We start from the raw sequence: 26,564 nt of genomic DNA, 5'->3' as shown, positions 1-26,564 counted from the left end.
TGGGAGTCTTTGACTCATTCCTCCTTTAAGTTGTAGTATTAGAGAGCCTGTGGCTCATTTGTCTTCTTGAGTGCTGTTAGTAAGGAGTTTCTCCATAGTCTTGTTGTCATTTCTTCTTCTTTGGAGACTAGCCCAGTCTCATTATAGCTTTGCTTTTTGAGATCATAGATCATTTTTGTTGTCATCGATAGTCTAGTTTGCCTTGTTTAGGGGTTTCCCCTATTTGCCCTAAGGTTTGGTCCTAGGGTTTTGCTTTGTGTTTTCCCTTAGGTCTTTGACCAAAAGGGTGAAAACTCTTTACTTTAAAAACTTTTGAAAAACTTTAAAAATATGAAAAACAACTGAAAAACCTTAAAAAGCCTAAAGTGTTGAGTGTTTTAGAATCAGTAATTAGGAGAGTTTGTTCCGAACTACGTTGGCTTGATCCTCTTCCACGAGATACGTAGTGCAGCTTGGGATCCACATCCCAAGTCCAGCCAAACCTTTAAAAATAAAAATTTTAAATCTTTCAAAGTTACAAAAATATTCAAACCATTTTCAAAAAGATCTTCCTCTAGAGTTAGGAGTATGTCCTAGCTGTTTAGGTTGTGTTCTAGAGTTAGGAGTTTGTCTTGATTTGTATTGATATGGTATGTCCTGTCGTGTGAGTGTCCCTAGAGTTAGGAGGCCTCGAGTCGATCGGTTAGACATTTAGTCGAACCGATGGCTAGACTAGGCATATAGTCAGCCCGTGGTTTTCATTAGGTTGCACAGCCTAGTTACACATAGGATTGTAGGAACCACCTGCATTAGCCTAAGGCTAATCAACTTGCATTAGTTAGGGCATATAGGGTGTCCTAAAATCCACAATTCACTGGAATTTTAATAATCATACAAGAAGCTTTAATAACTGGTTCGGTCTTTTAGATCGAGTCTAGGATAGAGGGCTAGATGTCTTAGGCATCATAATTTAGAATAGGGCATCGAACTACGTGGGCTCCGATTCTTCCCGAGGCCGGGATACGTAGCGCAGCTAGGATGGATGGCCATTCTGGTCCGAGTCCAGTCCTGCATTAGAGTTAGGACTTGTCTTGTCCCGTCATACATAGCATAGATTTGTGTCTCATGTTTTGATATGTTTTCTTACTTTCTTGTACTGATACTATACCTTTGGTTGTAGCTTGCATGTGCGTGTCCACCAGAAACTTAGACACCCATTAGGCATGTCACTCATAACCTAGCTTTGCTTAGGTGACACATTTTTCATTTCATTTTACGTGTTTATTTCTCCATTCTCAGGAAATGCATGCTTAGGTAGACGATTCCTGAGGATTGTTCCCATTTCACATGATTTTTACTCAAACTTCTTTGGAATTAATGAAAATGGCATAAGAGACCAAGTGCTTGCACTCGGGCGAATTGGGGGTGCTCTCAGACCTTCCCCATTCGTAACCAGGCACGAACCCATATATATTTCTGGTTATCCATTGCACAGAGGATTTGATTTTAGGGTTCCATGGCCTATCCATGGATGGCGACTCTGAGTTCTTTTTAGGTACATCTCGGTTTCGAGCCCTGGCTCCTGATCAGGATGTATCTCATTCGTTTTGTATCGCCACTCGTGCTATGCTGTGAGGGTGGCATCCGTTTCGAGAGTTCCTTGGCAGAGCTCTCCTTCACATTGTGGAGATCTTAGAGGATTGCTGTGGGGACCTCGCGTCCCTCGCCGCACTCGTCCTCTCAGGATCGGGGTCCACAGACTTTGGCCTTCCAATTAGTGGTCCAATGTGGGCTTCTTGGCCTTCAATCCAAGCATCCTTGATCTTACTTTATCAAGATCTACAACTTAGACAAACAAACACATTAGTGATAAATGATCACTTGTGTATTGGAATCATCAAAACAAGATGGGAATGCCAAGGTAAAAACCATTGGGCTTACACTAGCACGTGTCGCACCCAGTGCACACGCCATGGTGTAAATCTGGAAAGCACATAACAATCTGGAACTAGATATATCGTCATGCGGTTACACCATGCATGATCAGTCCTCAACAACTGTAAGGCTCCATCCGATTCATCTCGGAAATGCCTCATCCTGGCTCTGAAACAGGTCAATCATCCTGATCTCCTGTGGAATTAGAGCGGCCAATCGCCTCTTCGGACATCCCAGATTTAGTGCAATCAGCCTCATCACGCACATCCCAAATGTCGGGGCCAGTCTATGCCGTGTGAGTAGCAGACTTTACCTGTTGATGATCATTAATCAATCTAATCGACTAACCAAATCTATGTAGTTAATTAACATGCATCCACATAAGCATGAGCATAAATACAAAAATAAGGCTATCTCAAATAGCTAATAATAAACCATCACATGTGCTAAATATGAGCATCCACATAAGATAAATGTAAATGAAATAAAAATGTTGAAAGGCCACACAAAACTCCTACAACATATACATTACATATGGTCCAATTTTGAGATGTCCCTTAAAATTAAATCATGGATGCAATAGAATGAGATGAGAAGGTCTATTGGCAAAACTCTCTTCTATTTACTTTCCAAGATGGTTCTAATCTCAAATATGTGAAAAGCATGGCTTAAAACCAAAAGGGATGGTTCTAATCTCTTCTATTTACATGAGAATTATTGCCTTGGTTATATCGTGGACGAGATGTCATCCAATGTTTCAATTTGTCTCGGATTTTCATCTTTGGGAATGTTGGAGGGAAGTGTGTTTTAGTAGAGAGAGGTCATCTAACATTGCCCAAAGATGGGAACCTCCTCCTCAAGGGATGTTAAAATTGAACTTCAATGGTGCATGTTTTGGGAATCAGGGCCCGTCCGGGTGGGTGGCTTATGCCGCAATGAAAGTGGCGAAGTTCAATGGGCCTTTTCTGGTTCGATTGGAGTGTGTGATGCGACGGAGGCGGAAGTTAAGGCTGCTTTCTATGGTATCAAAAAGTTTAGTGGAGGATGTTTAGATAATGTAATTGTTGAAGGGGATTCCTTAAATGTGATGCGTTGGTTGAAGGGGGGAGTGGCTCCTCCTTGGAGATTCTTGGCATTCTTTGATGAAATTGAAGAATTAATTTCAGGATCATCTACTGTGATAAACCATGTTAGAAGGACAGCTAACGAGAAGGCGGATTTATTAGCTAGGAGAGGGGTGGGAAGTGATTCTCTACAATGGTTTGATCATCTCCCACCTTGATTCATCTATGTATTTTATTCTTTTTTGTTTTCTTTTTTCTGTTTTGTACTCTTGGGATGTCCCATCTCGGGCTTCCCTCTTTCTAATTATAAAGATTAACTTTTCAAAAAAGAAAAAAAACCAGAAGGGAAGGAAGAGTGAATTGTTAAAAGAGGCTTTTGTAAAACCAGACATTTTCAACGAACCTTCATTTAAAACATGCCAAATTTGAAATGGGAAGAATAAACAAAAGCTAGCCCAATATTTTCAAGCCCTTAATATTATTGCTTGCTAGAAAGTCATACATCTTGTTTTCTTTTCCAGGTATTATAACATTTACCGTCCATCTAACTTCTTCATAGACGACTGATTCTTTTCCTCCTGTTTAGTTTGTTGTACATGTAGTAAGCGATTAGTTGTAGGGCATACAACTGTTTCACTATTCACTCAATAATTACATTCGGGTCGGTCCTTTGTACGTATTTAACACAATATCTGCATATAGGAACTCTAAATGTTTGGTAGATGCTGGACATGCTTGAAAGAAATATGTGGTCAAAACTCAAAGTGAAGAAAATGAGTAACTTTTTGTAACCTAGTGGAAAAAACAGGTGATCCCATTGGCATTAATCATGAAATAAATTCCCCATCTAAGGTAATCAAGTTAGGCCTTTACCCATTTATCGTGTCAGCTCCCCATGTGTTATTTGCTGCATTTTTCTTCACCAGATTGTTTTTAACCTTCTAAAAAGAGAAAGATATGAACTGATCACCAGCTTCTGAAAAGGAGCATGTGGATTAGTGAGGTACTGCATGAAACACTGTAGCATACGAATTGTTGTGTCTATGTCTGCAAGTGTAGCAAGTCATCTTTTCAGTACTTAGATTGATAAATGAACTACTTGGGAACTTTATTATTATGTTATACATATATAGCTTTCACTACTAGAAAAAGGAGCTCAAAAAAGGGGGTGGATGCATTAAATATCATTGGAGTCATGAGTTCTATTTTTTTAGGATTTATCTTTCAACTGCAAAATTTTAGAGTTGAAAGATTTGAATGAAGAAAGAAAAGTAAATAGGATGATAGCTAATACTGTAGAGAATGGCTACTTGCAAATGGAGGGGCATTCTACAGGTGGTCTTGGAGTTTGAGTGATACTTAAATTCTCTCCTTTAAAGTAAATTTCTTTCCCACCATTAATAGATTATTTACCTGTTTCAGAAAAAAAGGAAAAGTTTCCTACCGACTTGCAGAAAGTTTCTAGGATGTTTACTGAAGCACTCCAAAGCAGCATGTATTACATTCATATGCTGTAAGCAAGTTGGTTTTGGAAAGGCTCTTAAAAGCAATGTCTTATCATTCCTAAGGGGTGCAACATGTAAAATTTTTGTCTCATTAATAACAAAGTTGCTTGTGCTACTATTTTTGTGATTGGTGGTCCTTTGCTTTTTGTATCAATATCCACTGCTCCACATATACACAGACGTGACACTTTGACAACAAATGAAATGAACATCTCTCATGTCGTGCCCACCCATTTTCCAACTAAAGTCATTATATGCCATTTTATATACACAATGAAGGTGGAAAGAAGATTGAAACATTCATAGATGCCCTTGGAGATATTTTCACAGTGAAGGTGTAATCTAATCAATGAACATTGGTCTAATCCAATCAATGGACCTCTCCATCGATCGTAACCGTCCAATTGAAGGGCCAACTTTTGTATGAACCACAGTGAGAAAATTGCTGCCATTGGATTATCCTAACCATCCCGTGAACTTGATGAACTCTTTTTATGGGCCATCGGTTTTGATTCTTTAGCATATTTGTCCATAAGCAAACTTTTGATCTGATGATTAGGAATGTCTTTCTGGGGTGATCTTTTAGGCGCCGATCAAACAGATGGGCTATTACTTGGTCGGTTCGCTCCGATTATACAAACCCGAACATGGAATAATGTTTATTTTTTTCCTTTGATGTGGACCTTTGGCTATATTTAGTTATTGACAGTTCATTTCAACAAAAAATTACACAGTATTCGATGTTACAATTAGACGATTGACTTGATTTTTTGGGCCACAGGGGATCCGAAGCAAGGACTCAACCCACTGGTCAATTACTTAGAATACATTTTGTGTAACAATTCTTCTCATCTAATAGAAAATCCCAATTCTTGCCTGGGATCGCAAATCCCAAGTTTTTCTATGAAGAGCTGATCTAATTGTATTGGTGTCTATAGTTGATTTCTTCTCTGTACTACTAATGGATGGGCTTATCTCATTGGTATTACGATGAGGTCTAGCCTACTAAAGCATAACTCATGTACATACACAAACTTTTGTAAATAATTTCTTCTTTAGAACATGTGGAGTCATATCGGCATGGTCATATTTTGATAATGGGACGACTCTTTGTCTTACACTTTCTTAACCAACTGTGAAAGGCTATTACAATTCCCAAAAAACTCTCAGTAGGAGAACTGTAAAACAAAGTGACTTGTTCCACTATCAAAATATAACCTTGGGGATACTATTTGTGTATAACATTCGGGAAGTGATATATCCGTCTCTTTTGATTGTTAGGGACACCAGCGCATGTACATGGCAATCAGGCCCATTGAATTCTTCTAACGTCAAGTACATCCAGCCCCACTTTAGTCATTGATACACTGGCTCCAGGTGTCCCCGGTAATCAAAAGGGGCAGATATATCACTTCCCTAATATTCATCTTATATGAAGATGTCGCACCCTAGTTTTGATATTGGGACTCCTCACTTTACATTTTTCTTTTCCTTGTACAATTACAAAAAGCTGTCAACAAACTAGGCGAAGAAGTTCAAAATAAAAAGTGGGGCTCTTGCTGCTAAAATCTTAACTGGCACTTGGAGATGGTCCCGCGCTTAGCTAGCTCCTAAAGATAACCTGCGTTTAAAGAAAACACGTTAGAAAGGACCGGAGTTGGACTTCTCGAGGTTGTTCTGATGCTTAAGTCAGGGCAATAGTATGAACTTAGCTATGCAAAGAAGAGCAAATACAGTGACTTTTGAGATGCGTACTTCGAAGTTTGGTCCCCTTTATAGACTAGTCCTAGGCAGTTAAGAAAAATTACCTTTTTGGAGTCTTTTGTAATTGGGTGAGTTCCTTGGTATCTCGATTTCCATGTTTAACCCGCCACTGGTGTTGGGTTTTAGGATTTCTAGAAGGACTGTGAAATTACGATTTTACCCTTAACAAGCCTTTGAATCTCAGGTGCCACATGTCAACTTTCCATTGGATATCAGATTTTACCCCCAACAGGGGTGATAATATCAAACAAGGGACTAGGACGATTATCAAAGAAAGAAGCATATGCATCGATCTTGTCTTTCTTGTTGAATTGAAGCTGAGTAGACTTTTATTTTACGTGCAATTAATGCAATGCATAGGGCTCAGGTAAGAAGTGACAAAGGGTAGTTAAAATATTTTATATTCTAATGGTATTGGAGTACACAGAGCTTGGGAAATCGAGCTTGGTTGTTTTGAATGTGTTTCTATAGGTTTGGGTCTCTAGGGTTTGGGGTGGCACCGTCAATCATCTGTGTGATGCCAGTTATAAATATCAGTGGCTTCACTCTCTCAAATCACCCTAGGTCGAATGTTTATTATGTTTCGGTGAGAGCATTCAAAGCTTGGGTACTTCCCAATAGAAAAAAAAGTCCATTCTCTTTTGTTTTGATTGAACCTAGGGTTTAGAAATCTAATATTCACTGGGCGTAGTCAACTATCTGTGATGGAGAGGAGGAAAGAAAATCATGTGGGTATGACATAATAAAACCCAAATGCTTAGACAAGAGTGTTGAAAGATTAGAAGGGAATATTTGGGAGGATGAAAGGGAATTAGAAGGGATATGTGGAATTAGGGTTTTATAATAATAATAGTAGAGACAACACACACCTTTGGGTCAAAAGGGCTACTTTAGTAGCCTTCTATTCAAAAGACTATTCAAAAACCCACCATGTGGTAGATTCTCAAGGAAAGACCAGAATTGCATTTTAAAAATCATTTTCATGTTTGTAAAGTGGAGATCAAGGAGGGGATTCACCCCAACTCCTTATTGGAGATATATATGTTATTATTTTAAAATATAGGGTTGTCTTTGTCATTTAAAGATTATTATGATGTTTTCTTGGTTAAGTGGCATGGTAAGGAGGGGGCTGCTAGAAAGCTCCCTGACATCGGCATGTCTTCCTAGCTAGGGGTGTTCATTATTCGGTTATAACCGAATAACCGAACCGAACCGAATTGGTTCGGTCGGTTCGGTTCAGTTTTTTTTTCTTTTCGGTTATTTTATTTTTTTTGAAATTTCAGTTATTCGGGTTTGGTTCGGTTATCTAAAAAAAAGAATTTGGTTAACCAAATAACCGAAATTATAGATAAAACTATTATTTTTCAAAAAAAAGTGCTATATGGGCACTCGTAGGATGATCAAAACCATTCATTTGATTTATCACAACTTAATAAGGCAGTGCTCAAAAAATCATTTCAATAGGATGATCCTAGTCTTCCGATCCAAACCGAAATATTGCTTTTTTTCCTCTTTTTCTCCCACTATTTGGTTATTCGATTATAACCGAATAACCGAATTTTTAATCAGTTCGGTTTCGGTTATCAAATTTTGGTCTATTTGGTTCGGTTATAACCGAACGAACACCCCTCATCCTAGCAGCTCTACAAAATAAATAATTAAATGAAGAAAAATGTAAAGTTTCTTGTCATGACAAAGAGAATCTCTGTAAAGAAAGGAATTAGTTAAGAAAAATAGAATTTTCATGAGAATTTATTTGAAAATTAATATGATTTTAGACTATCGATGATCCAAATCATCCATCTGGCTCGTCCACCAATGGGCTCCACCTTTGGCTTCCTGTGATTAAAAAATTGCTATGATCAGATAATCCTGGCCATCCAATTAATGAAGAGCTATTTGTAGCCGTCTGATGTAAACCTTTACCTATGTTTTTTAATGAACATTTTCAGGATCTTAATTTGATGGTGAGGATACAAAAATTAGAGTGAATTTTGGATGATGGAAAATCCAACGGGGGGCCATCACAATGGATGGTCAATATTAATTATTGAACGGTTGGGCATTCCTTCCTTTAAAAGACTATGGCATGCCTCAACCCCACCATGTAAATATTGTCTTGTTCTATGTTTAACCCGCCCTGGTTTAGTTTTCCAGTAGCACTAACCGTGCCCGACCCACCCCACAGGGATGGTGAAAAAATGTCTAAATAGGGAGAGGAAGGGTTCACATATATAGCCTAGGAGCTTTCTCTCCCTTTCTAATGTGGGATCTTACAATCCACCCCCCCCCCCCCCCCCCCTCAAGGCTCAGTGTCCTCCCTGGCACACCGTATTGCTGGAGCTACAATTCTGATATCATTTTGTCGCGCCCTGACCCCACCGTGTAATTATTGTCTGGTTCTAGGTTTCAACCCGCCCTGGCTTTGCTTTTAGTAGTACTAACCCTATCTGACTCACCCCACAGGGATGTTGAAAACTCATCTACACAAGGAGAGAGATGGTTCACATATATAGCTAGGAGCTTTCTGTTGGGGTTCCACGCAAAAGCAAATAGTCCCACATTGGAAAAGTGAAATGGATGGGGATGGGTTATAAGGGAATGTGCACCCTACCTCTGAAAGCTAGCTTTTTAGGGGTGAGTTCTACCCGGTTAGATTCCCTACACTTCCTCTCCCTTTCCGATGTGAGATCTTACATTTTATGTCTTAAACCTCTTCATAAGTGGAAAACGGTTTCATTAGGAAAAAATATGTGTAGAAATTGAGAGAGAAGGGGGTATTTTTGTTCATTTGCAAGTTTTGGTTTGAAAGAAAGGAAAGAAAACACAAAAGCGAAGTTGGTGGGGGAAAGGGAATCTCCTGCACACGGACCACTTTTTTTTAACCCGGCGTCTCCGGGAGAATAAGGAAGTCGAAGTCTCCGTTTTTGCCGTTTTGACTATTAAGAACAGAGAGAGAGAGAGAACTGAGTGTCGTTTTCCAAGATATAATGTCTAGGAAGAGACCCAAATCCTCCTCCTTTCAATGCCTTTCTCTTTTCTTTATTCTCTTCTTTCTTTTCTTTTTTTGCTTTGCTTGACAACATACATATCCACCCCTTCCCTCTCTCTCTCTCTCTCTCTCTCTCTCTCTCTCTACCAAAGTATGTTGAGATAGAGAAGAGTCTTTCTTCACATTTCTTTCCACTTTCTCGGGCTTTCCTTGAGCTCTCCTTTCAATCTCTCAACATACCAAGTTGGCCTCTTTGTTAGCTCTCTCTTCCCCCCTATCCCCTACTAATTTCAAGAACAAAAAAGAAGAAGAAAAACAACCAAAATTACATTTTTCCTCTTAGATCTTGAATCTAATTCTATGAGTGAAGTGGCTTTTCCTTCAACTTGAGAATTAACAACTCTTTCACCGAAGATCGTATCCAAAATGCCCCTTCAAGGCTTGTTCATGGAAACCTCTTCCGCACCATCTCCAGATCTATCCTTACACATTAGTCCTCCCAACAGCGCTCCACCATCTATATGCAATAGCAACAGTGAGCAAGACATCGGCCTCGATCTTTGGCACCGGCGCGAAGGTCTCAAATCCAACAGCGACGGCTCCGTCCGCCTCAAATCCCAAGCTTACACCGAGCTTTCTCTCGCAAATCCTCCAAACACCATGGAAGCCGAGAGCCCATGGAGGCGAAATTTGAGAGGAGAAGAAGACTATCTTAACAGTCACAGATTGAATCATCTCAATCATGGTGTCTCTCTCCTTGAAGTCTCTGATAGCCTGCGGCCGATAAAAGGGATCCCTGTGTACCAAAATCGGGGTTTCCCCTTCATTGCTTTGGATCATTCAAGAGAGAAAGATCCCAAAATGGGGTTCTATCAAATGTCATATCCCTCTCATTGTTCTTCTTCAGCTTCTACTTCTTCGCATATTATAGGTGGTGGGCTTAACCCAGTGGCTATATTACACTCGGTGCCCGCCTCATCCTCTTCATCGGCTTATCGGATAGCGGCTGGTACGAGGTTTAATGGGTTTTCTTCAGATTCTCTGAAGCACCATACTTTTCACCACCAACAGTTTGGTATGGGAGCTCTAGAGGCTTCTCATGGGATGATTAGGTCAAGATTTGCGCAGAAGCTACCCGTGAAGCGGAGCATGAGAGCACCGAGGATGAGATGGACTAGCACCCTTCATAATCGCTTTGTTCACGCCGTCGAGCTTCTTGGCGGCCATGAAAGTAACACATTTCATCTCTCTCTCTCTCTCTCTCTCTCTCTCTCTCTCTCTCTCTCTCTCTCTCTCTCTCTCTCTCTCTCTTGTTCTTCTTCTTCTTCTTCTTCTTTTTCTACTTAATTTTTTTATTTACACTGTAATTATCAGATTTTTCATGTTTTGGGTTTTTGGGTTTTTATATTTATTTTCTTCCATTTATGGTTGAATATTAGGGGCTACTCCAAAGTCAGTTTTGGAGCTCATGGATGTCAAAGATCTCACTCTAGCTCATGTTAAGAGCCATTTGCAGGTATGTACAGAAAGATAACCTATAATTCTCTCCATTTTACTCTCTCTAAAGATAATCTATACTCCTCTCTCTCTCTCTCTCTCTCTCTCTCTCTCTCTCTTAGTAAAAAACTGCATCTATTACTTACACCCCGGCACATTAGCCGATGGATGCAGTGAATGAGTGAATGAATCAATAGATGAGTCTGGTTTTCTGAGACAAGAGACAGGTTCTCTTTTTAGAGAGAGAAAGAGATAAAACAAGAATGATAGAGAAAAGTGGCATCATTTCACAATAATACAAGCCATTATTAATCTCACCAAACATCAACCTCGTGGTTAATGAAAAAATAATAGAAACCTAAAAATAAAGAGAAGACCCCTTTGATTTAGAGTTGATGTTTTGGGTTTTTTTTTTCTTTCCTTTATTTTTTATGCAAACGAGGGCATTATTCTAGTATGCAGCTCGTCCTTTCCTTTTTCTCTCTCTTTACTAGTCTTTGTTTTCCTTTGCCTTTGCAGATGTATAGAACTGTTAAAACCACTGACAAACCTGCAGTTTCATCAGGTAATTCGTATTGCTTAGCCTTCAGCTTTTTTTAGCAACCTTGGCCCCCCATTTATTTCGGAATCTTCACTGCCTAAATGGAAAAAAAATACCCTCATCTCTAAACCCCAAACAAAAGGTTATACACCTCTATATCACTCTGTAATTGTATCCTAACAAAGCTGAAATGGTTTTTTTTCCTCATTTTGAAGGGCAATCTGATGGGTCCGGCGAAGACGATTGCTCGCCGGCTCCGGCGACCGGGAACGACCTAAGTTTCCAAAGATTCACAGATCAAAGAGGTTCAGATAGGCCTATACAACATGACTTGGATTATCCTTCTTCTACCACTCTATGGAGTAACTCTTCAAGGTAAACTCTCTCTCTCTCTCTCTCTCTCTCTCTCTCTCTCTCTCTCTCTCTCTCTCTCTCTCTCTCTCCACGTGTTCTTTTTTACTACATAGATGTATGCTTTGTTCTTTTGTTTTTGCATGGGTAACTTAGTAGCTTAGAAAAATCCACCTCCAAGAACTCAATTTTTAGAGAATAAAAGTGTTTCTTTGTCAGCTTTTACTTTTGGTTTCTTTGACATTAACTATGGAAATGCACCAATTAGCATACGAGTGTTAAAAGCTATAAGCTTAGAAAACATGAAACGTTGTGGAGAAAAAAAGTAACCACTACTAGTTTTTCTATGGTTATGGTTATGGTTAGGTTCTTATTCTATTGAAGTGATTTTTAAGTGCCACACCTTGACTTAACTGCTCTCCTAATTTTAGTGTCAAATATTACACATACAATATTATACATTAGTCTATTCTCTGCATCAGAATTTTTTCTTTACTAAAGCTTCTTCGCCCTTTTCCTTCTTTTTCCAAATTATCTTTTGGCTTTCAACAATAAACGTCTTTTCTTCTTGCTGACTTTTTTTCCCTTCACTCACTTTGTTTTTCGTATCTCTATAATCATGAAAATATCTGCTTTTCTTTTACTCCCGTTTATATAGAATAGGAGAAATCTAGGACCCCTAGGCACATCTATGAGATTATGGAGAATTTCTACACTAGGAGTGTGACGATAGTGTAGTTTAGTAGAGCAGTATACATGGGATAAGAAGGAAATATTCTCTAGCTTGTTTCTACCAAAGTTATTTACATGGATTTTAAAACATGAAACATTATCTTTTTTTTTAAACTAATGAAATAAGGTATAAAGTGGGTCTCCATGTGTGCATATGTTTGACCTGATAATATGCTTTGTTAACCCGGAAGGGTGTGGCTCTTTGGCGTAAACTCATGGGTTTGCTCCCCAGTGACCCGAACAGCGTGGTCTTCCGGGTGCCTGCACGCATCCCTAGGGAATAGTCCCACCCTACAAAAGTGGGGTGGGGATACCCTATGGCATCCAAAACAAAAAAAAATGTATTTCCTTTAACATGTGAATAGAGTTTGTATAATGTGTAGTATAATCTCATTGCATACGACATGCCCAAGTTGATTTGTTTTTAAACTCAATGGCAATGGTTCGGGTGGGGCTTCAAAACTTGAGTCTTGAAAGTAGTCTGTAGAAACACCTGAATATATTCATTCAATTAGAATGCTAGATTAACCCGACTAGGAACTGCTAGTTACACATATCATGCGGTTTCATGCCGCTCCTCATAAAAAGGAAACATTAGGAAGATTGCATATATTTACTTCTAGATCTGCCCAGTATAGTCTTGGTTATAAATTCAGTGTACATATATGAAGGAATCCAAAAGGAAGAATCGGTCATTTAATTCTTGCTACTAAGATATGAAATTTGTTTTTAATTGGAAGTTTTAATCATAGTTTATTTGACTAGCATGATTCATAACATTCATGCCGAGATATGAATGATTGAAGTAAAGTAGGCCTCGAGCTCAACTTAGATGTTTTTGCAAGCTCAACTTCGATTGCAATGATAGATATACATATTGAGGGATTCCAAAAATCGAGAAGAGCCATCAATAGATCCAATAGACACAGATGGTCCCAAAGAAGCTTGAAAGAAGAAAGTATCATGGGTGGATGAGCGTCATCTAGTAAATCTGATCCAAATTGAGCAAGAGGACAGTGAAGAAGAAAGTTCAGAAGTGGAGGAATAAAATGAATGATGGCAAGAAGTTCCAAAGAAAAACTGCCTAAGACTCTCTCAAAGATCCCAACATACTCCCATAAAACTAGCCGATTATGTAACTCACGAGTATTGAGCACTTCAAACTCTTACGTTTAGTGTTTGTCTATCTTGAGTTTTGGATTTCCCTCTCTCATATGCTCCGAGTTAGGGATGGCGCATTGTGCCCATAAATGTAACATCTTTCTATTTATCAAATAAACCGATAGGGGTCCCTGCCAAACCCAGCTTACCCATCAAAAAAAGTTTTTTTAACTTGGAATTTATCTAGGAACCCAGACTGGCACCTTAATTCTTATTGATAGGAACAAGATATACAAGAGGGGATATCCCGCCTTACCTCCAAAGTTGAATAAAAAACAAACATTTAAGTGTTTAAGTGTTTCCTCTATAGGTATCAATGCCGAAAGCATCACAACGAGCAACTCCCTTAGATTCTCCAGCAACCTGATGCCAAGAATATAACAATCTATTGTTCTTAGTAGTTTGAAAAATTAGCTAACGAGTCAGCCACTTCTTTACCTTCTGTGTAATGGGTGGTTGTGTGTGTGTGTCTGTGTGAGTGGGCGGGGGTTATAAAATTATTCACATCTCTCAATAAATTATCAATCTCTTGTCAATAGTAAATGATTGGCTACGGAGTAATGTCCTTCCCCTTAGTGACATTGATTAATGCTTGACTATCAGATTCAACCCAAACTCTTTGGATCTCCATAGCTTTACTATGTCTAAGGCCATCAAACTATGCTCTACATTCAGCATGCATATTAGAACCCATTCCATAGCAGTGAGGGAAAGCTAGAATTACCTTAGCTCTACTGTTGCAAATGATACCGTCACCTCCAGACTCACTCATGTCTTCTTTACATGTGCCATCAATGTTCAACTTAAGGGAGTTGTTATGACGAGGTCTACTCTATGTTATCCAAACACCTTTAGGAGGACCTACTTTGATTTGATCAATGCCCAATTGAGACAAGGCCAAAGATTCTATAAAGGAGCATTCGTTTTTAGATTGGTGCTACCTACAATGGACTTGATCCAGTCCAACATAGATCTGATCATTATGGAAGGGGATCTGATTTTAGCTTCCATCCAATTCTACATCTTTCCTTTCATATCTCCCATGATATAATAGAAAGAATGATTCGAATCAAGTTGCCAAATTGAGTGTCTCTTTTTGTTGGATATGTTATAACCGTAAAACAACCTGTCATGCACACTCTGATCTTAGATCATAGGGATGTTGAGCTTTGTAGAGAAGTAATTCCAAATTGTGTTAGGCATACTACTATCAATGAAAAGGCGGTCCATGTTTTCCTCTTGCCCATTTTCACAACAGACACTATATGAATTGATGCAGGGAGCGTGGAGCCACAACACAAGATGGAGATCCCTTGTGCTCTGATACCAACTAACGTCGTGCACAATCAACGAAAGAAGAAAATCAAACAATGGAAATGCAAACTCACGTTTTGGAGGAAACTCCAATGGATACTAAGAGAAAATCTCTTAACGAAAATACAATGTCATTCAATCTGCAAAAATTCCCCTTCCTGTTCGTTCCTCCTTTCACAATGTAGAATTGTAGTATCATTCTATTCTAGTCAAATGCTAAAACCAGAAAGAATCCTCCAGTTGAGGAAAAGACAAATTAATATAGAAACTAGATTATAGGAGTAAAACTTAAATCAGTGTGCTTTTAGCATAGTTGCCGACACCTTTTCACAAAATCAGCAACGTCCATTTGAAAAGGCAACTTGTAAAGGTATGGGAAGAAGGAAAAAGCAACCTGCAAATGCATGCATAGTTTCAATGTTATGGTCATCTATAGTTTCCATGTTATGGTCTCATTATTAGCAACGCCACCACTCACTATTGGCAACACCATCACTCGTCCAGATGAATTACTAATAATATGAAAGTACTACCAAAGATGAAAGGCACCTCATTTGGCTACTAGTTACGGGCCCTTTTTGGATGGTTCATCCATGCCATGTGAGCATCAATGATGTGTTCATGTACTCCTGCATCATGAATAAATCTATTCTAAATGCAGCTATCAACAGGTATAGCGTAGTTAAATAACCACCACAAGTAGCAACAAATCTTTGGGTTTTATATCCTTCTAGATTAATCTGGCCCAAGTTTGTTTTTATTCTACTTTGGGTTCTAACTATTTTCCAAGCTGAGCTAGTCGAAAAGTAATCAGATTTGTTCGGAATCCAAATCAACTATCATCTAGGTTGGATAGATAAGATTTGAGTTCATAATATTATTCACAATACCAGAAGGTAAGATGATCAACAAACTTGTTCACGTCCCTTTCACCTTGCTCATCAACAACTTCTTTCATACACATATCCACATTAACATCTGAAACGTTATACACATGACCTAAAAGAGGGACATTAAGTTTAACTTTTGGAGTCGTTTACTTAAATCAAAATGGTACAGAAAAATTTGTTGTTAATGTTTGTACATATTGTACACTACAGAAATTCTTGTGTAGAAATTTTTGTTAAAGGAAATATGAAATTTTAGCAGTGGGGGTGGAGAAAAAGGTTGAAAACAAGGATGGAAAATAAAAGGCGAAACTCAAAAGGAGGAGAGAAAGAAAAAGGAAATTACATGAACCATTAGTTTGTGTCAGCTTAGTCACAATAAAACTATTAAACTCCACAACCAAAACAACTAGAAAATAACTAAAAGATGTACATGAAAATGTCAACAGAATTACACAAGGACTTCCCACTATTCTTTTTTACTCCTAAATTTCTCCTTTTGGCAGATGTGGCTGCTCTTTTGGGTTGGCCGTGCACATGGATTTTTAATTTTGGGTTTTGAACGCAGGACCAGCCATGAGCCAATAGCTCTGCTACCATGTGAAACAACCAATTACTCTAATAGCTTAAGTTGTTAGAGTTGGTGTTATTTAATCATTTATACTTCTAGAGCATGAGCATCTCCTCCCGAAATTTCTTAATAAGTTGAGGGTATACGACAATCAAGAAATATCCTCTATAAACCTTGTGATCCCACATCGAAAGGAAGGAAAAGTTGCTGGGCTATATATGTGGATTTTTCCTCTCTCTATGTAGACGTGTTTTCAGCATCTCCAAGGGGCAGGCCCCGCAGAGTGGGTTGGGCACAGTTAGTGTTGTTGAAAAACAAAACCAGGGAGAGTGGAAAACCCAGAATCAGATAATATTTAGTCGAGGCGTGGCATAATCGTATCAGAGCAAGACCTCCCTCCAGTACGGTGTGCCAGCGAGGACGCTTGGCCCCAAGGGGGGTCGAATGTGAGATCCCACATCGGAAAGGGAGGAACAGTATATATGTGGATTTCCCCTCTCCTTGTGTAGACGTGTTTTTAGCATCTCCAAGAGGTGAGCCCCGCGTAGTAGGTCGAGCACGGTTATTCTGGAAAACAAAACTAGGGAGGTTGGAAAAACCGAGAATCAGACAATATTTACAGTTTTCAGCATCTCCAAGGGGTGGGCCCCGCGTAGTGGGTAAGGCACGGTTATTTCTGCTTGAAAACAAAACCGGGGAGGGTGGAAAAATTGAGAATCGGACAATATTTACACAATGAGGTCAAGGCGTGACATAAATTGTGAGATCCCACATCTTAAAGGGAGGAAAAGTTGCTGGGCTATATATATTGATTTTCCCTTTCCCTGTGTAAATACATTTTCAGCATCTCCAAGGGCGGGCCTCGTGGAGTAGGTCGGGCACTGGTAATGCTGCTGGAAAACAAAACCAGGGAAGGTGGCAAAACCCAGAACCGGATAATATTTACACGATGGGGTAGGGGCGTGACATAATGCTATGTAGTGGGATCTCCCTCCAGTATGGTGTGTCGGCAAGGACACCGATCCCCAAGGGGCGTGGATTGTGAGATCCCACATCGGAAATTGAGGAAAAGTTGTTGGGCTATATATGTGGATTTCTCATCTCCCTATGTAGACACGTTTTCAGCATCCAAGGGGTGGGCCCCACGGAGTGGGTCAGGCATGGTTAGTGCTGCTGGAAAACAAAACCAGAGAGGGTGGAAAAACCCAAAACCGGACAATAAGACGCCAAGCCCTAAGGGGCGTGGATGGTGAGATCCCACATCAGAAATGGAGGAAAAGTTAACGGGCTATATATGTGGATTAAAGTTGCTAGGCTATATATGTGGATTTCACGTCTCCCTGTAGACGCGTTTTCAACATCTAAGGGACGGGTCCCACGGAGTGGGTCGGGCACGGTTAGTGCCGCTAGGAAACAAAACCAGGGAGGGTGGAAAAACCCAAAACCGGACAATATTTGCATAGTGGGGTTGAGGCGTGACAAACCTTCTATGTGTGTAGATTTTAGCCAGATCTACCCCTTATGACTTAAGGGATGGGGCCATCTTAAGGGACAGTGTTGCTTGGTTTTTCCATTTTAGTTGTATGACTGACATTTTTTATTTTATTTTATTTTTTTCGAATGGTTATGACTGACATTATTTTCCATTGCAATTAAACATTTTCAAGTTGATGGAGCTCAAGAATTAACTTTGGAAGATTTTAAGATTTTTCTTGAGGAAAATGGTATCATCTCCCGTGTTTTCTAAATACATGAGCACAAAAGTGTAATGTAAGCATCAGCATGAGGCAGAAATGAGGCCATCTTTGATGTTTTAGGCCTCAGTTAAGAAATGGGTATAATGTTGTGATTTTACTCAGCACTACAGGTCTTTAGGTGCCATTGCTTTCCCTACTGGGGATCATATAAACACGATAAACTCAGTCCCAAATCCTTACCTCGAGTCTTCTTTGGAGTCAACCCACATCACAAAAGCTATCTTTGTCTTGGCCCGGCCTTTGATTGATAATTCATGCATATATGATGAAAGTGTGTTTCCCTCTGTAGAAACACATATATTGTTATGGTACTCGTAAGGGTTCTGAGACGGTTAATTCCCTTCAGCACCTTCGCCTACCCCGTTGAAAATAATTCAAACGAGAGTTTGGTTTTATCATTTCCTAATATTTCTCCTACATTTTGGTTAAGAGATTACTAGATTAGGTCATTTCTTGACTAAGTCCTATTCTACATGAGATTTTATTTGTGCTTATCCTTTATTGCTTATCATATATTGTTATCTTTTATCTACCTTTATTTATGGGTGGGTGTTTTGCGAAAACGTGCATAGCACAAAAACAAACTCCAACAACATTTTTTTCTTTATGCTTCCTAGACCTGTAAATGGACATTCGAAAATCCGATTACCATCCGCATCCGAATCCGTTTAAAGTGAATATTATCCGAATCCGTTTCAAGCGGATATTATCCGAATCCGTTTATGAGATATCCGGCTCTTAGCGGATACGAATCTGGTAAATGGTACATCCGATCCGTTTAACATCCGAATCCAAGAAGTACATCCGTTTATCCCGAATATCCGGATTCGGATCCGGATCCGTATCCGCATCCGTATCCGAATATCCTGAATATCCGTATCCGTATATCCGTATCCGTATCCGTATCCGTATATCCGAATCTGTATCCGTATATCCGAATCTGTATCCATATATCTGAATCCGTATATGTATCTGAATCCGTATCCGGAATCATTTTATTTTTATTAATATTTATTATTAATAATATCATCAAATAAAATTTACATTTTTGCGGGAGGAACACCTCAAATATAATTAAATTTACATTTTTGCCATCGATATATATATTTACATTTTAATGTTTATTTAATATAACTCCCTAATTTGCAAAATAATTGGTAAATAGTCCTTAAGAATCACGTAATACCAAGAGTCCAGTTTTTTTTTAAATAGTTGCTAAGAAGTCTCTTTTAACAAATATTACAAATGTTTTTCCTTTCCAAACTCTTCTGCAAAATTACAAGTTTTTAACAATCCATACACGAATTTTAGATAGAAGCAATTTTCTTTAAAGTAATTCTGATAGAAATAATTTTCCTAGAAATAAATCCAAAATAGCTACAATAGAAACACTTTTCGTGAAATTTATTTTCTCTTCATATTTCAGAGGGAAATTAAATGAATATGCCAATATGGTTACTTGGAGCCTTGGAGGGCTAATTATTTAATTTATTTCTATCTTAAAGTTAACTAGCTTGGCCCTGTTTGGATTGTTGTAAACTTGTAAGTGTAACTTTGTGGAAAAGCGTATAAAGAAAATATAAAATGAGATTTTATATGATGTAAGCCCGTATTTTTCAAAAAGTACTGTACGGACCACATCACGGGATGATCCAAACCTTACATGTGATGGAACACAACATAGATAGCTTGTTCACCAAAAATTAAGGTTTTCATAATAGAGTGAGCCCTTATAGTTCCGTAAAATAGAGGAAGATCGTGTTCCTCCGGCTAGTGTTATATGGTGTAAGCCTTTATAGTCCCATATTTTTCTATAAGTACTGTACGGACCACAGCATAGGATGATCCAAACCGTCCGTGTGATGGGACACAGCGTAAATAGGTTGTTCCCAAAAAATATCTCCATAGGATGATCCTATAGATCGGCGAGCTAGGATCATCCTATAGAAATATTTTTGTATACATAATACATGTAACACAAATACACAATGTAGTTATGTTTACATGTATAAAAATAAGGGAAAAATATACTTAGACTCCCTTTGGTTTCTGACACATTCAACTTAACCCCTAATGTTTAAAAAGTTACCCCTAATGTTTAAAAAGTTACACTTAGACCCCCCTGTGGTTTCAATTTGTGTAAGGTAGACCCCCTCAGTTAACAGTTCGTCCACAAATTGAAGGATTAGGATGATCCTATGGAGCTGATTTTTTTGGCACACCCTATCTATGTCAGGGCCCATCAAATGAACGCTTTGGATCGTCCAAATAATGTGGGCCCACTGTGTTTTTGGTAGTGTTTGGATTCGGGTATGAGGTTTGGAGGGGTGTATGGGGTCTTTATTAGCATTGATATTGTTTCAAAAGAGGGGGCCTACCTTATACAAATTGAAACCACAGGGGGTCTACTTGTAACTTTTTAAACATTAGGGGTTAAGTTGATTGTGTCAAAAACCACAGGTCCACAGGGGGCTAAGTGTATTTTTCCCTAAAAATAAAAATTCACATAAAACCAATTAGACCAAACATGTACCTAGAATTTAGGTGTAATCAGGCAATCAGCTAGCAGGTTTTCTTTGTGGCATCACATGGACGGTTTGGATCATCCTATAGTGTGGCCATACCGCCCATTATCCATACAGTACTTTTTAAATAAGGAAGCCAGCTGCCTGGGGAAGAAAAGGGGGCGAAATATATCATTCATATTAATATTGATTGGGAGTCTAGGGCTTTTTTGACACAATTATACAAACACAGAAACACACTAAAAAGAGGTCTGCTAGGGTTTTCTTCGTCTCCCTCTATCTTCTCGCCGCCGCCGACTTCGCCACCGGCATTCCACCTCATCCCAGCCTCCAATTGGCCCCACAACCAAGAGCGAGAGAGAGAGGGATCAGATCGGAGAAGAAAAACACTTTGTTCTCTCTCCTTCTAAGTTCTAAGTGGGTGAAGCTTCTTTTTTGGGCTTTTTCTTTTTCTTTTTTTTTTTTTTTTGCTAGGGTGTGATTGTGTGAAGCCCACTGTGTGAATATGGTTGTTCCTTTTCTCTTTTCATTTTCATTTTCATTTTGTTCCTTTTTTTGCTAGGGTGTGAAACCCATACGGAGAAGACCCCTCGTTCTAAGCAACGCAACGAAAGAATGACAAGGCTTACTTATTTGTCTCTCCTTCATCTAGAGATTTGGCATTTTCAATTGCAAATACTCTTTTCTTGTTTAGCAGATCTTCAAGTATGTTCCATGTCTCGCTTCCTCCGTTTTCTGTTTCCATTGGAGACTTGTTTACTGTATAATCTTCAACTATTTGTTGTTTGGTGCAAATCCATGGTTCTGACTTCTGGTTTTTTCCCATATCTGATCCGTTAATATGAGATTTGCGATTTTCTTCTTCTCTTTTCTTTGTTTGTAACATTAAATTTGGGAATCTGAGACTCTATGGTTTGTTATAGCTTATGTAGATGTCATTCTGAGTAATTTAGTACATTTTGTTGTGTATTTATGGCTTAGAATTGGAATCTATTGATTTTTCTTATCCATTTTTGAGACATTGAAAATAGGGTGTGAAACCCATTTTCGTTTTGTTCCTTTTTTTGTTCCTTTTGTAATTTCTTCTTTATAATAGGTGTTCGGATTCGGATAATATATATTTGGTTATTCGAATTTGAATTCGGATACAAATTCGGACATTCGGATATATGAATTCAGACATTCGGATACGGATTCGGACACTGAATTCGAATTCGGATATCCGTTTATGAATTCGAATTCAGATTTGAATCCGGAAAAACGGATACGTTCAAATTCGGATATCCGTTTATGAATTCGAATTCGGATTTGAATCCGGATAAACGGATACGGATAATATCCCAATTCGAATAATATCCGTCGGATGCGAATTCGGTAACAAATTTTAATCATCCGTCGAATTCGGATACGTTTACGGATACTGAATTTTTTAAACGAATTCGAATTCAAATTTGGAAATAGCACTATTCGATCCGTTTACACCCCTAATGCTTCCATAGTAAATGAAAAATCCTCCTCTCAAAAACGTTTTATCATCCTTTGATTTAGGGAAGTGATATATCCGCCCCTTTTGATCACCAGGAACACCCCTGTTAGTGTTTGTGGCAATCAGGGGCATTGAATTCTTCTGACATAAGTACAGCAGCCCCTCTTTAGTCACTGATACACTGACAGGGTGTGTTCCTGGTGATCAAAAGGGGCGGATGTATCATTTCCCTTGATTTATTGCATTAATAAAATAGAAGAGAAGTCATTACTTCTTCCATTCTCCCTTCCTGGTTTTCATATTTTGTATGTCATTTTTTTTAAATGGCAAAGAATTATATTAAAAAAGAAAGAAACCTAGAAAATCACCCGGCAACAAGCAAAACAAATACAAGGAAAACCAAAAAGAAAAAGAACCAAGATGCCAAATCAAGACCCCTCAAGGAGGAACGAAATCAAAGACTTCCAATGAAGCCTTAGAAGCTCCATCCCTGACTAACCTATCGGCCTCATTATTAACCAACGTCCTCATATGATGATAGGAGATCGAGGATCCTGCGCGCAAAACGGCAAGGGTGAGAAAGATTACCATTCAACCATTTTATCACATTCAAGGAATCACCCTCCACTATTACCTTATCGAGCATGCTCGGCTCAATCAACCTGATTACTTGATGCACAGCTCTGATCTCTGTCACCTTTACAAATAAGAATCATTTGTTGAGAACTATTACCTGCAGTTGTCATGCTTACTTCCACGACCAGCTCTGATACCAGACTTTGTTGGGTCCTTCTTCTTTATGATACATCAACCAAGTTGAGAATGATATGGGCCTACAAGAGCATTCTTCCTAATAGCTACTGCGTTTGCTTCTTTCTTGGACCCAATCTGCTCTTGTGGGCCTACAAAAATCCACCTGTAGTCTCTCGGTCCAGGGTTAGCTAGCTAAGTTGAATACAAGGCCCTTGCCGTCACTATATTTTTGAACCGTGATGTTGGTATGTGTTACCTAGACATTCACTTCTACTATTGAAAAAAATGTGATAATATCAGTACTCATTACATGGCTTCCAACCCAGTGTTTCATGCTTGCACAAAGCAGTATTCAAACCTTAAACTCCGGTGTTTCATTCGTCAACTTCTTATAAATGCATCTCTTTAGTTTTGTTCATATTATTTTTACTGTATCTTTCCTATTAAAATTCAAGTAAAAGGCTAGGAAGTTTGCAGTCTCCATTTTGTGAACTAACCATGAAGAGCCTACTCTCTGTTGAAATTTTCAGTAGAGGATCTTGGCTACAAACTAACTCCAGTGACATTGAAGGGCTTAGACCATCAAACTTCTCTCAACAGAGACAAGGGTACACTTTTGAGGTAATCACTCTTCCCATATTTTACAAAGATGTGTCACATAAATAATTCTTATGTTGCACTTGCATGTACATCACAGGCATGCATGCATTTTTTTTTTAAATATGTTTTAGTGCATGTAAACATATGTCTATACCTTTGGGTGCACACATAAATGTGCATGTCCATGCATGCATGAGGGTGGAATATGCATTTAATTATATGTTGGAAAATGACATTTTTACCCTCTTTTCCATCATTTTCACCCCTTTTGTTTGTTCTTTTTCCTGAAAATGACTTTACTTTCAGCAAAAAGACAAACAAAAGAGGGTAGAAATAGGTCAAAAAAATGCAGAAATAGTTGGTGGACATATCATTTCTCTTTATGGGTGCACATAAACACATGTATTCGTGTTTGGGGGCATACATGCAATGGGTATAGTGCATGTACCCATCTTGTGTTGTTATTAAGAGCGTGTAATTGAACATGACATGAACAAACTTTGCATATGAATCTATTGAAATGTACATACTTAATTTTCCAGGAAAGCGGTTCTACACAGTGGAGGGGTTCGCTTGGGTCCCATTTGGACCTCAAAAATCCTAGCCTGGAGTTCACCTTAGGAAGACCAGACTGGCAAGGCAAAGATAGTGATTGATACACTTGGAGCACTTAATACCTGTTACTATTCCTTCATTGCTCTAATATGTTTAGAGGCAAAATTTTGCGGAAAGCCATTTCACAGCTCATTTTTGCAGGAGAGAACGACCACGTAGGCTTACTTTTTAGCAGATTTTGTCTTATTCATCAGTTCTGTCCTACAAAAGTGAGCCCTGAAATGGCTTTCCAAGAAATTTCCTACCAAATCCCTTCATATATCACGCTGAAGAAGAAGAAGCAGTATCTTTTAAGTTCCACGAGTGTAATTCTCACTTTTATTAGACTCTCATTTTTTTGGGTATGTTTGGCTACAATGTACCATGAAAGAGTTGGAGTGGCTAAATTAAGCTGAACTTCTTTTTGAGTTGAAGCTTATCCTGTACACATGAAAATCAAGAAAGAGGAGAAATTAATAGAAATCAAATCCTCGAGATGCGTGTTCTATTTCTTTTTATTTTTTAATTTTCTTTCATATTCTTTCACGTTTGGAAAATTCCTCAAAAGGGCCATTTTGTATTATGGTGTGAAAGCTTGGGCTAGAAATTCTATGTCAATTTTCCATCTATCTCTGAACATTGAAATGCCCTACAAAAGATATAAGATTGGAAGAAATATGATGGTACAATGGCATGCAATACATGTGTAGAAGAGTGAAATTCTCCTCGGAATAAAAGATGGGCTTGGTGGGTCCAACAGCCCATCTGACCTTCAAGAGCAACTATTATTTCCACATAGTTGTTGTGCCTTTGTTCCAATTCCTTTGGAGAGCAACTTCATGCTTCAGCTTTCCCATTTCTTGGAGTAAAAGATGGGCTTCGCAGGCCCAACAGCCTAAATGACTTGGCCCCAGTTTGGGCCCAATCGATCAGGCCCAGTTAATTAAACGAAGAACAAGTTATTCATCTTTGCAACCCAAAATTCTAATGGAATGAGACCTAAATGCTTCAGACATGGATGGAGTGAATGCGGCCCCTAATTCTTCAGCCTTATTAAGGTTACATCTGGGCCTGGGCTTAATTTTTCAGTCATGGGCCTAGCCCCAAAGACGTACTACTAATAATAGTCAATAGTGAAAGTTCGGATGGGCTTGGAATGATACTAGAAGGGAGCCCATGAGAAATGAGATTGAAAGACCAAGTACACTTACCTAATGTAATATGACACATTGAAATGGACAAAAGTACGGATGTCTCTTTGGAAAATGACAAATTTATTCATATCTTAAGAAAAAAGACTTGAGTAACTAAAAATATCCATAATTCATAGAGAATGACAAATTATACTCTCATCTCATTGAAAATGACTAAAGTGCCCCTATCTAATTGAAAAGGACGAAAATACCTCTTTCTCATAGAAAATGAGGAAAATCCCCCCTAGAATTTTCCCAAACTATCTTATCTCTTGGAAGATTATCAACATATTTACGTCTCAAGAAAAATGAGGAAAATGGCCAAAATACTGATATCTCATCCAAAATAACCAAAAGATGCCTATCTCATTTTAAATTGGCAAAAATACCCATAACTCATGCAAATTTACTAATGAAACCTTATCTCATAGAAAATGACCAGAATGTCACTCTCCCAAAGAAGATAACCAAAATATCCATCTAATTAAGAATAATCAAAATAACTCATGGAAAGGGAAGTGATATATCCGCGCCTTTTGATTACTTGGGACACCCAGCCAGTGTATCAATGACTGCTGGGTGTCCCAAGTAATCAAAAGGGGCGGATATATCGCTTCCCCATGGAAAATGTCAAAACACCTATATTTCATGAAAAATAATTAAAATAACCATATCTCTTTAGAAAACAACCAAAGTAACCCTCATAAAAATAAAAATAAATAAATTATCTCATAGAAAATGATCAAAATACCGTTATCAAAAGTGACCAAAATGTCCATATCTCATTAAAATAAGGGAAAATTATTTAAAAAAATGTAAACTTTTGCTGAAATTATGAATTTTGCTGAAATTATGAATCAAGGGTACACTTTTTGAAATCATGAAAGAGGGGTTGTCATGTACTTTTAGAGTGGTTTTAGCACAAGAATACCCTTCTTGCTTTTCCCTCCACCTTTTAGACCCTATTCCCAATGATTTTCACCTACCCATTTTCACCTTTTTTCTCCTTCTTCCCCTAGCCTTCCAAATGGTAAAAAACTCCATTTCCATTGCCATAGCCATTAGAAAAAAACTCCATTGCCATTAGAAGAAAACTCCATTGCCATTGCCATTTGAAAAAAACTCCATTGGTTCTCTTTAGTTTGCTTTGGGTGATAAACATATGCTTTGGTAGGTCCATTGTCCTCAATTTGCTTAGGTTTTACATGTTCTTTGCATGTTTTTTCTGTTTACAATGATATGGTTTATTTTCATCCTTTTTACAGTGGTCTCTTTGTTTGCTTACCTGTTTGTTTTGACATCTCTCTCTCTCTCTCTCTCTCTCTCAATGGTTCAATGGTTCTAAATGGTTCAATGGTTCTAA

General features: G+C 38.5%; 2 protein-coding genes across 4 annotated transcripts; both read left to right on the top strand.

The window, feature by feature from the left end:
• Positions 1 to 2,755: 2,755 nt before the first annotated feature.
• Positions 2,756 to 3,196, top strand: LOC143863427 (uncharacterized). The gene has a single exon (XM_077374091.1). The coding sequence runs from the start codon at positions 2,756 to 2,758 to the stop codon at positions 3,194 to 3,196; it is 441 nt and encodes a 146-aa protein (XP_077230206.1).
• Positions 3,197 to 8,975: 5,779 nt separating this feature from the next.
• Positions 8,976 to 24,516, top strand: KAN (Homeodomain-like superfamily protein). 3 transcript variants are annotated; one of them, XM_077374580.1, is made up of 6 exons: positions 8,976 to 10,470; positions 10,679 to 10,755; positions 11,256 to 11,301; positions 11,493 to 11,652; positions 23,348 to 23,435; positions 23,957 to 24,516. In XM_077374580.1, the coding sequence occupies exons 1-6, from the start codon at positions 9,666 to 9,668 to the stop codon at positions 24,068 to 24,070; spliced, it is 1,290 nt and encodes a 429-aa protein (XP_077230695.1). In that variant the 5' UTR covers positions 8,976 to 9,665; the 3' UTR covers positions 24,071 to 24,516. The 3 variants fall into 3 exon arrangements, with proteins under 3 accessions (XP_077230695.1, XP_077230696.1, XP_077230694.1); XM_077374579.1 differs by having other exon boundaries at positions 8,984 to 10,470; positions 23,345 to 23,435; XM_077374581.1 differs by lacking the exons at positions 23,348 to 23,435; positions 23,957 to 24,516 and adding an exon at positions 21,138 to 21,481.
• Positions 24,517 to 26,564: the final 2,048 nt, after the last annotated feature.

This window comes from Tasmannia lanceolata, unplaced genomic scaffold, assembly GCF_043159265.1.
Source record: "Tasmannia lanceolata isolate RefF3 unplaced genomic scaffold, GAP_Taslan_0.1 ptg000044l, whole genome shotgun sequence".
NCBI lineage: Eukaryota > Viridiplantae > Streptophyta > Magnoliopsida > Canellales > Winteraceae > Tasmannia > Tasmannia lanceolata.
This window is presented reverse-complemented; position numbering and strand designations above follow the sequence as displayed.

What these genes read in the sequence shown, in the direction of transcription:
- LOC143863427 (XM_077374091.1), top strand. Translation starts at nt 2,756, where the DNA reads ATGGGAACCTCCTCCTCAAGGGATGTTAAAATTGAACTTCAATGGTGC.
- KAN (XM_077374579.1), top strand. Translation starts at nt 9,666, where the DNA reads ATGCCCCTTCAAGGCTTGTTCATGGAAACCTCTTCCGCACCATCTCCA. An exon ending in ATGTTAAGAGCCATTTGCAG is followed by an intron (nt 10,756 to 11,255) that starts GTATGTACAGAA and finishes TTGCCTTTGCAG; the next exon opens with ATGTATAGAACTGTTAAAAC. An exon ending in GACAAGGGTACACTTTTGAG is followed by an intron (nt 23,436 to 23,956) that starts GTAATCACTCTT and finishes TTAATTTTCCAG; the next exon opens with GAAAGCGGTTCTACACAGTG.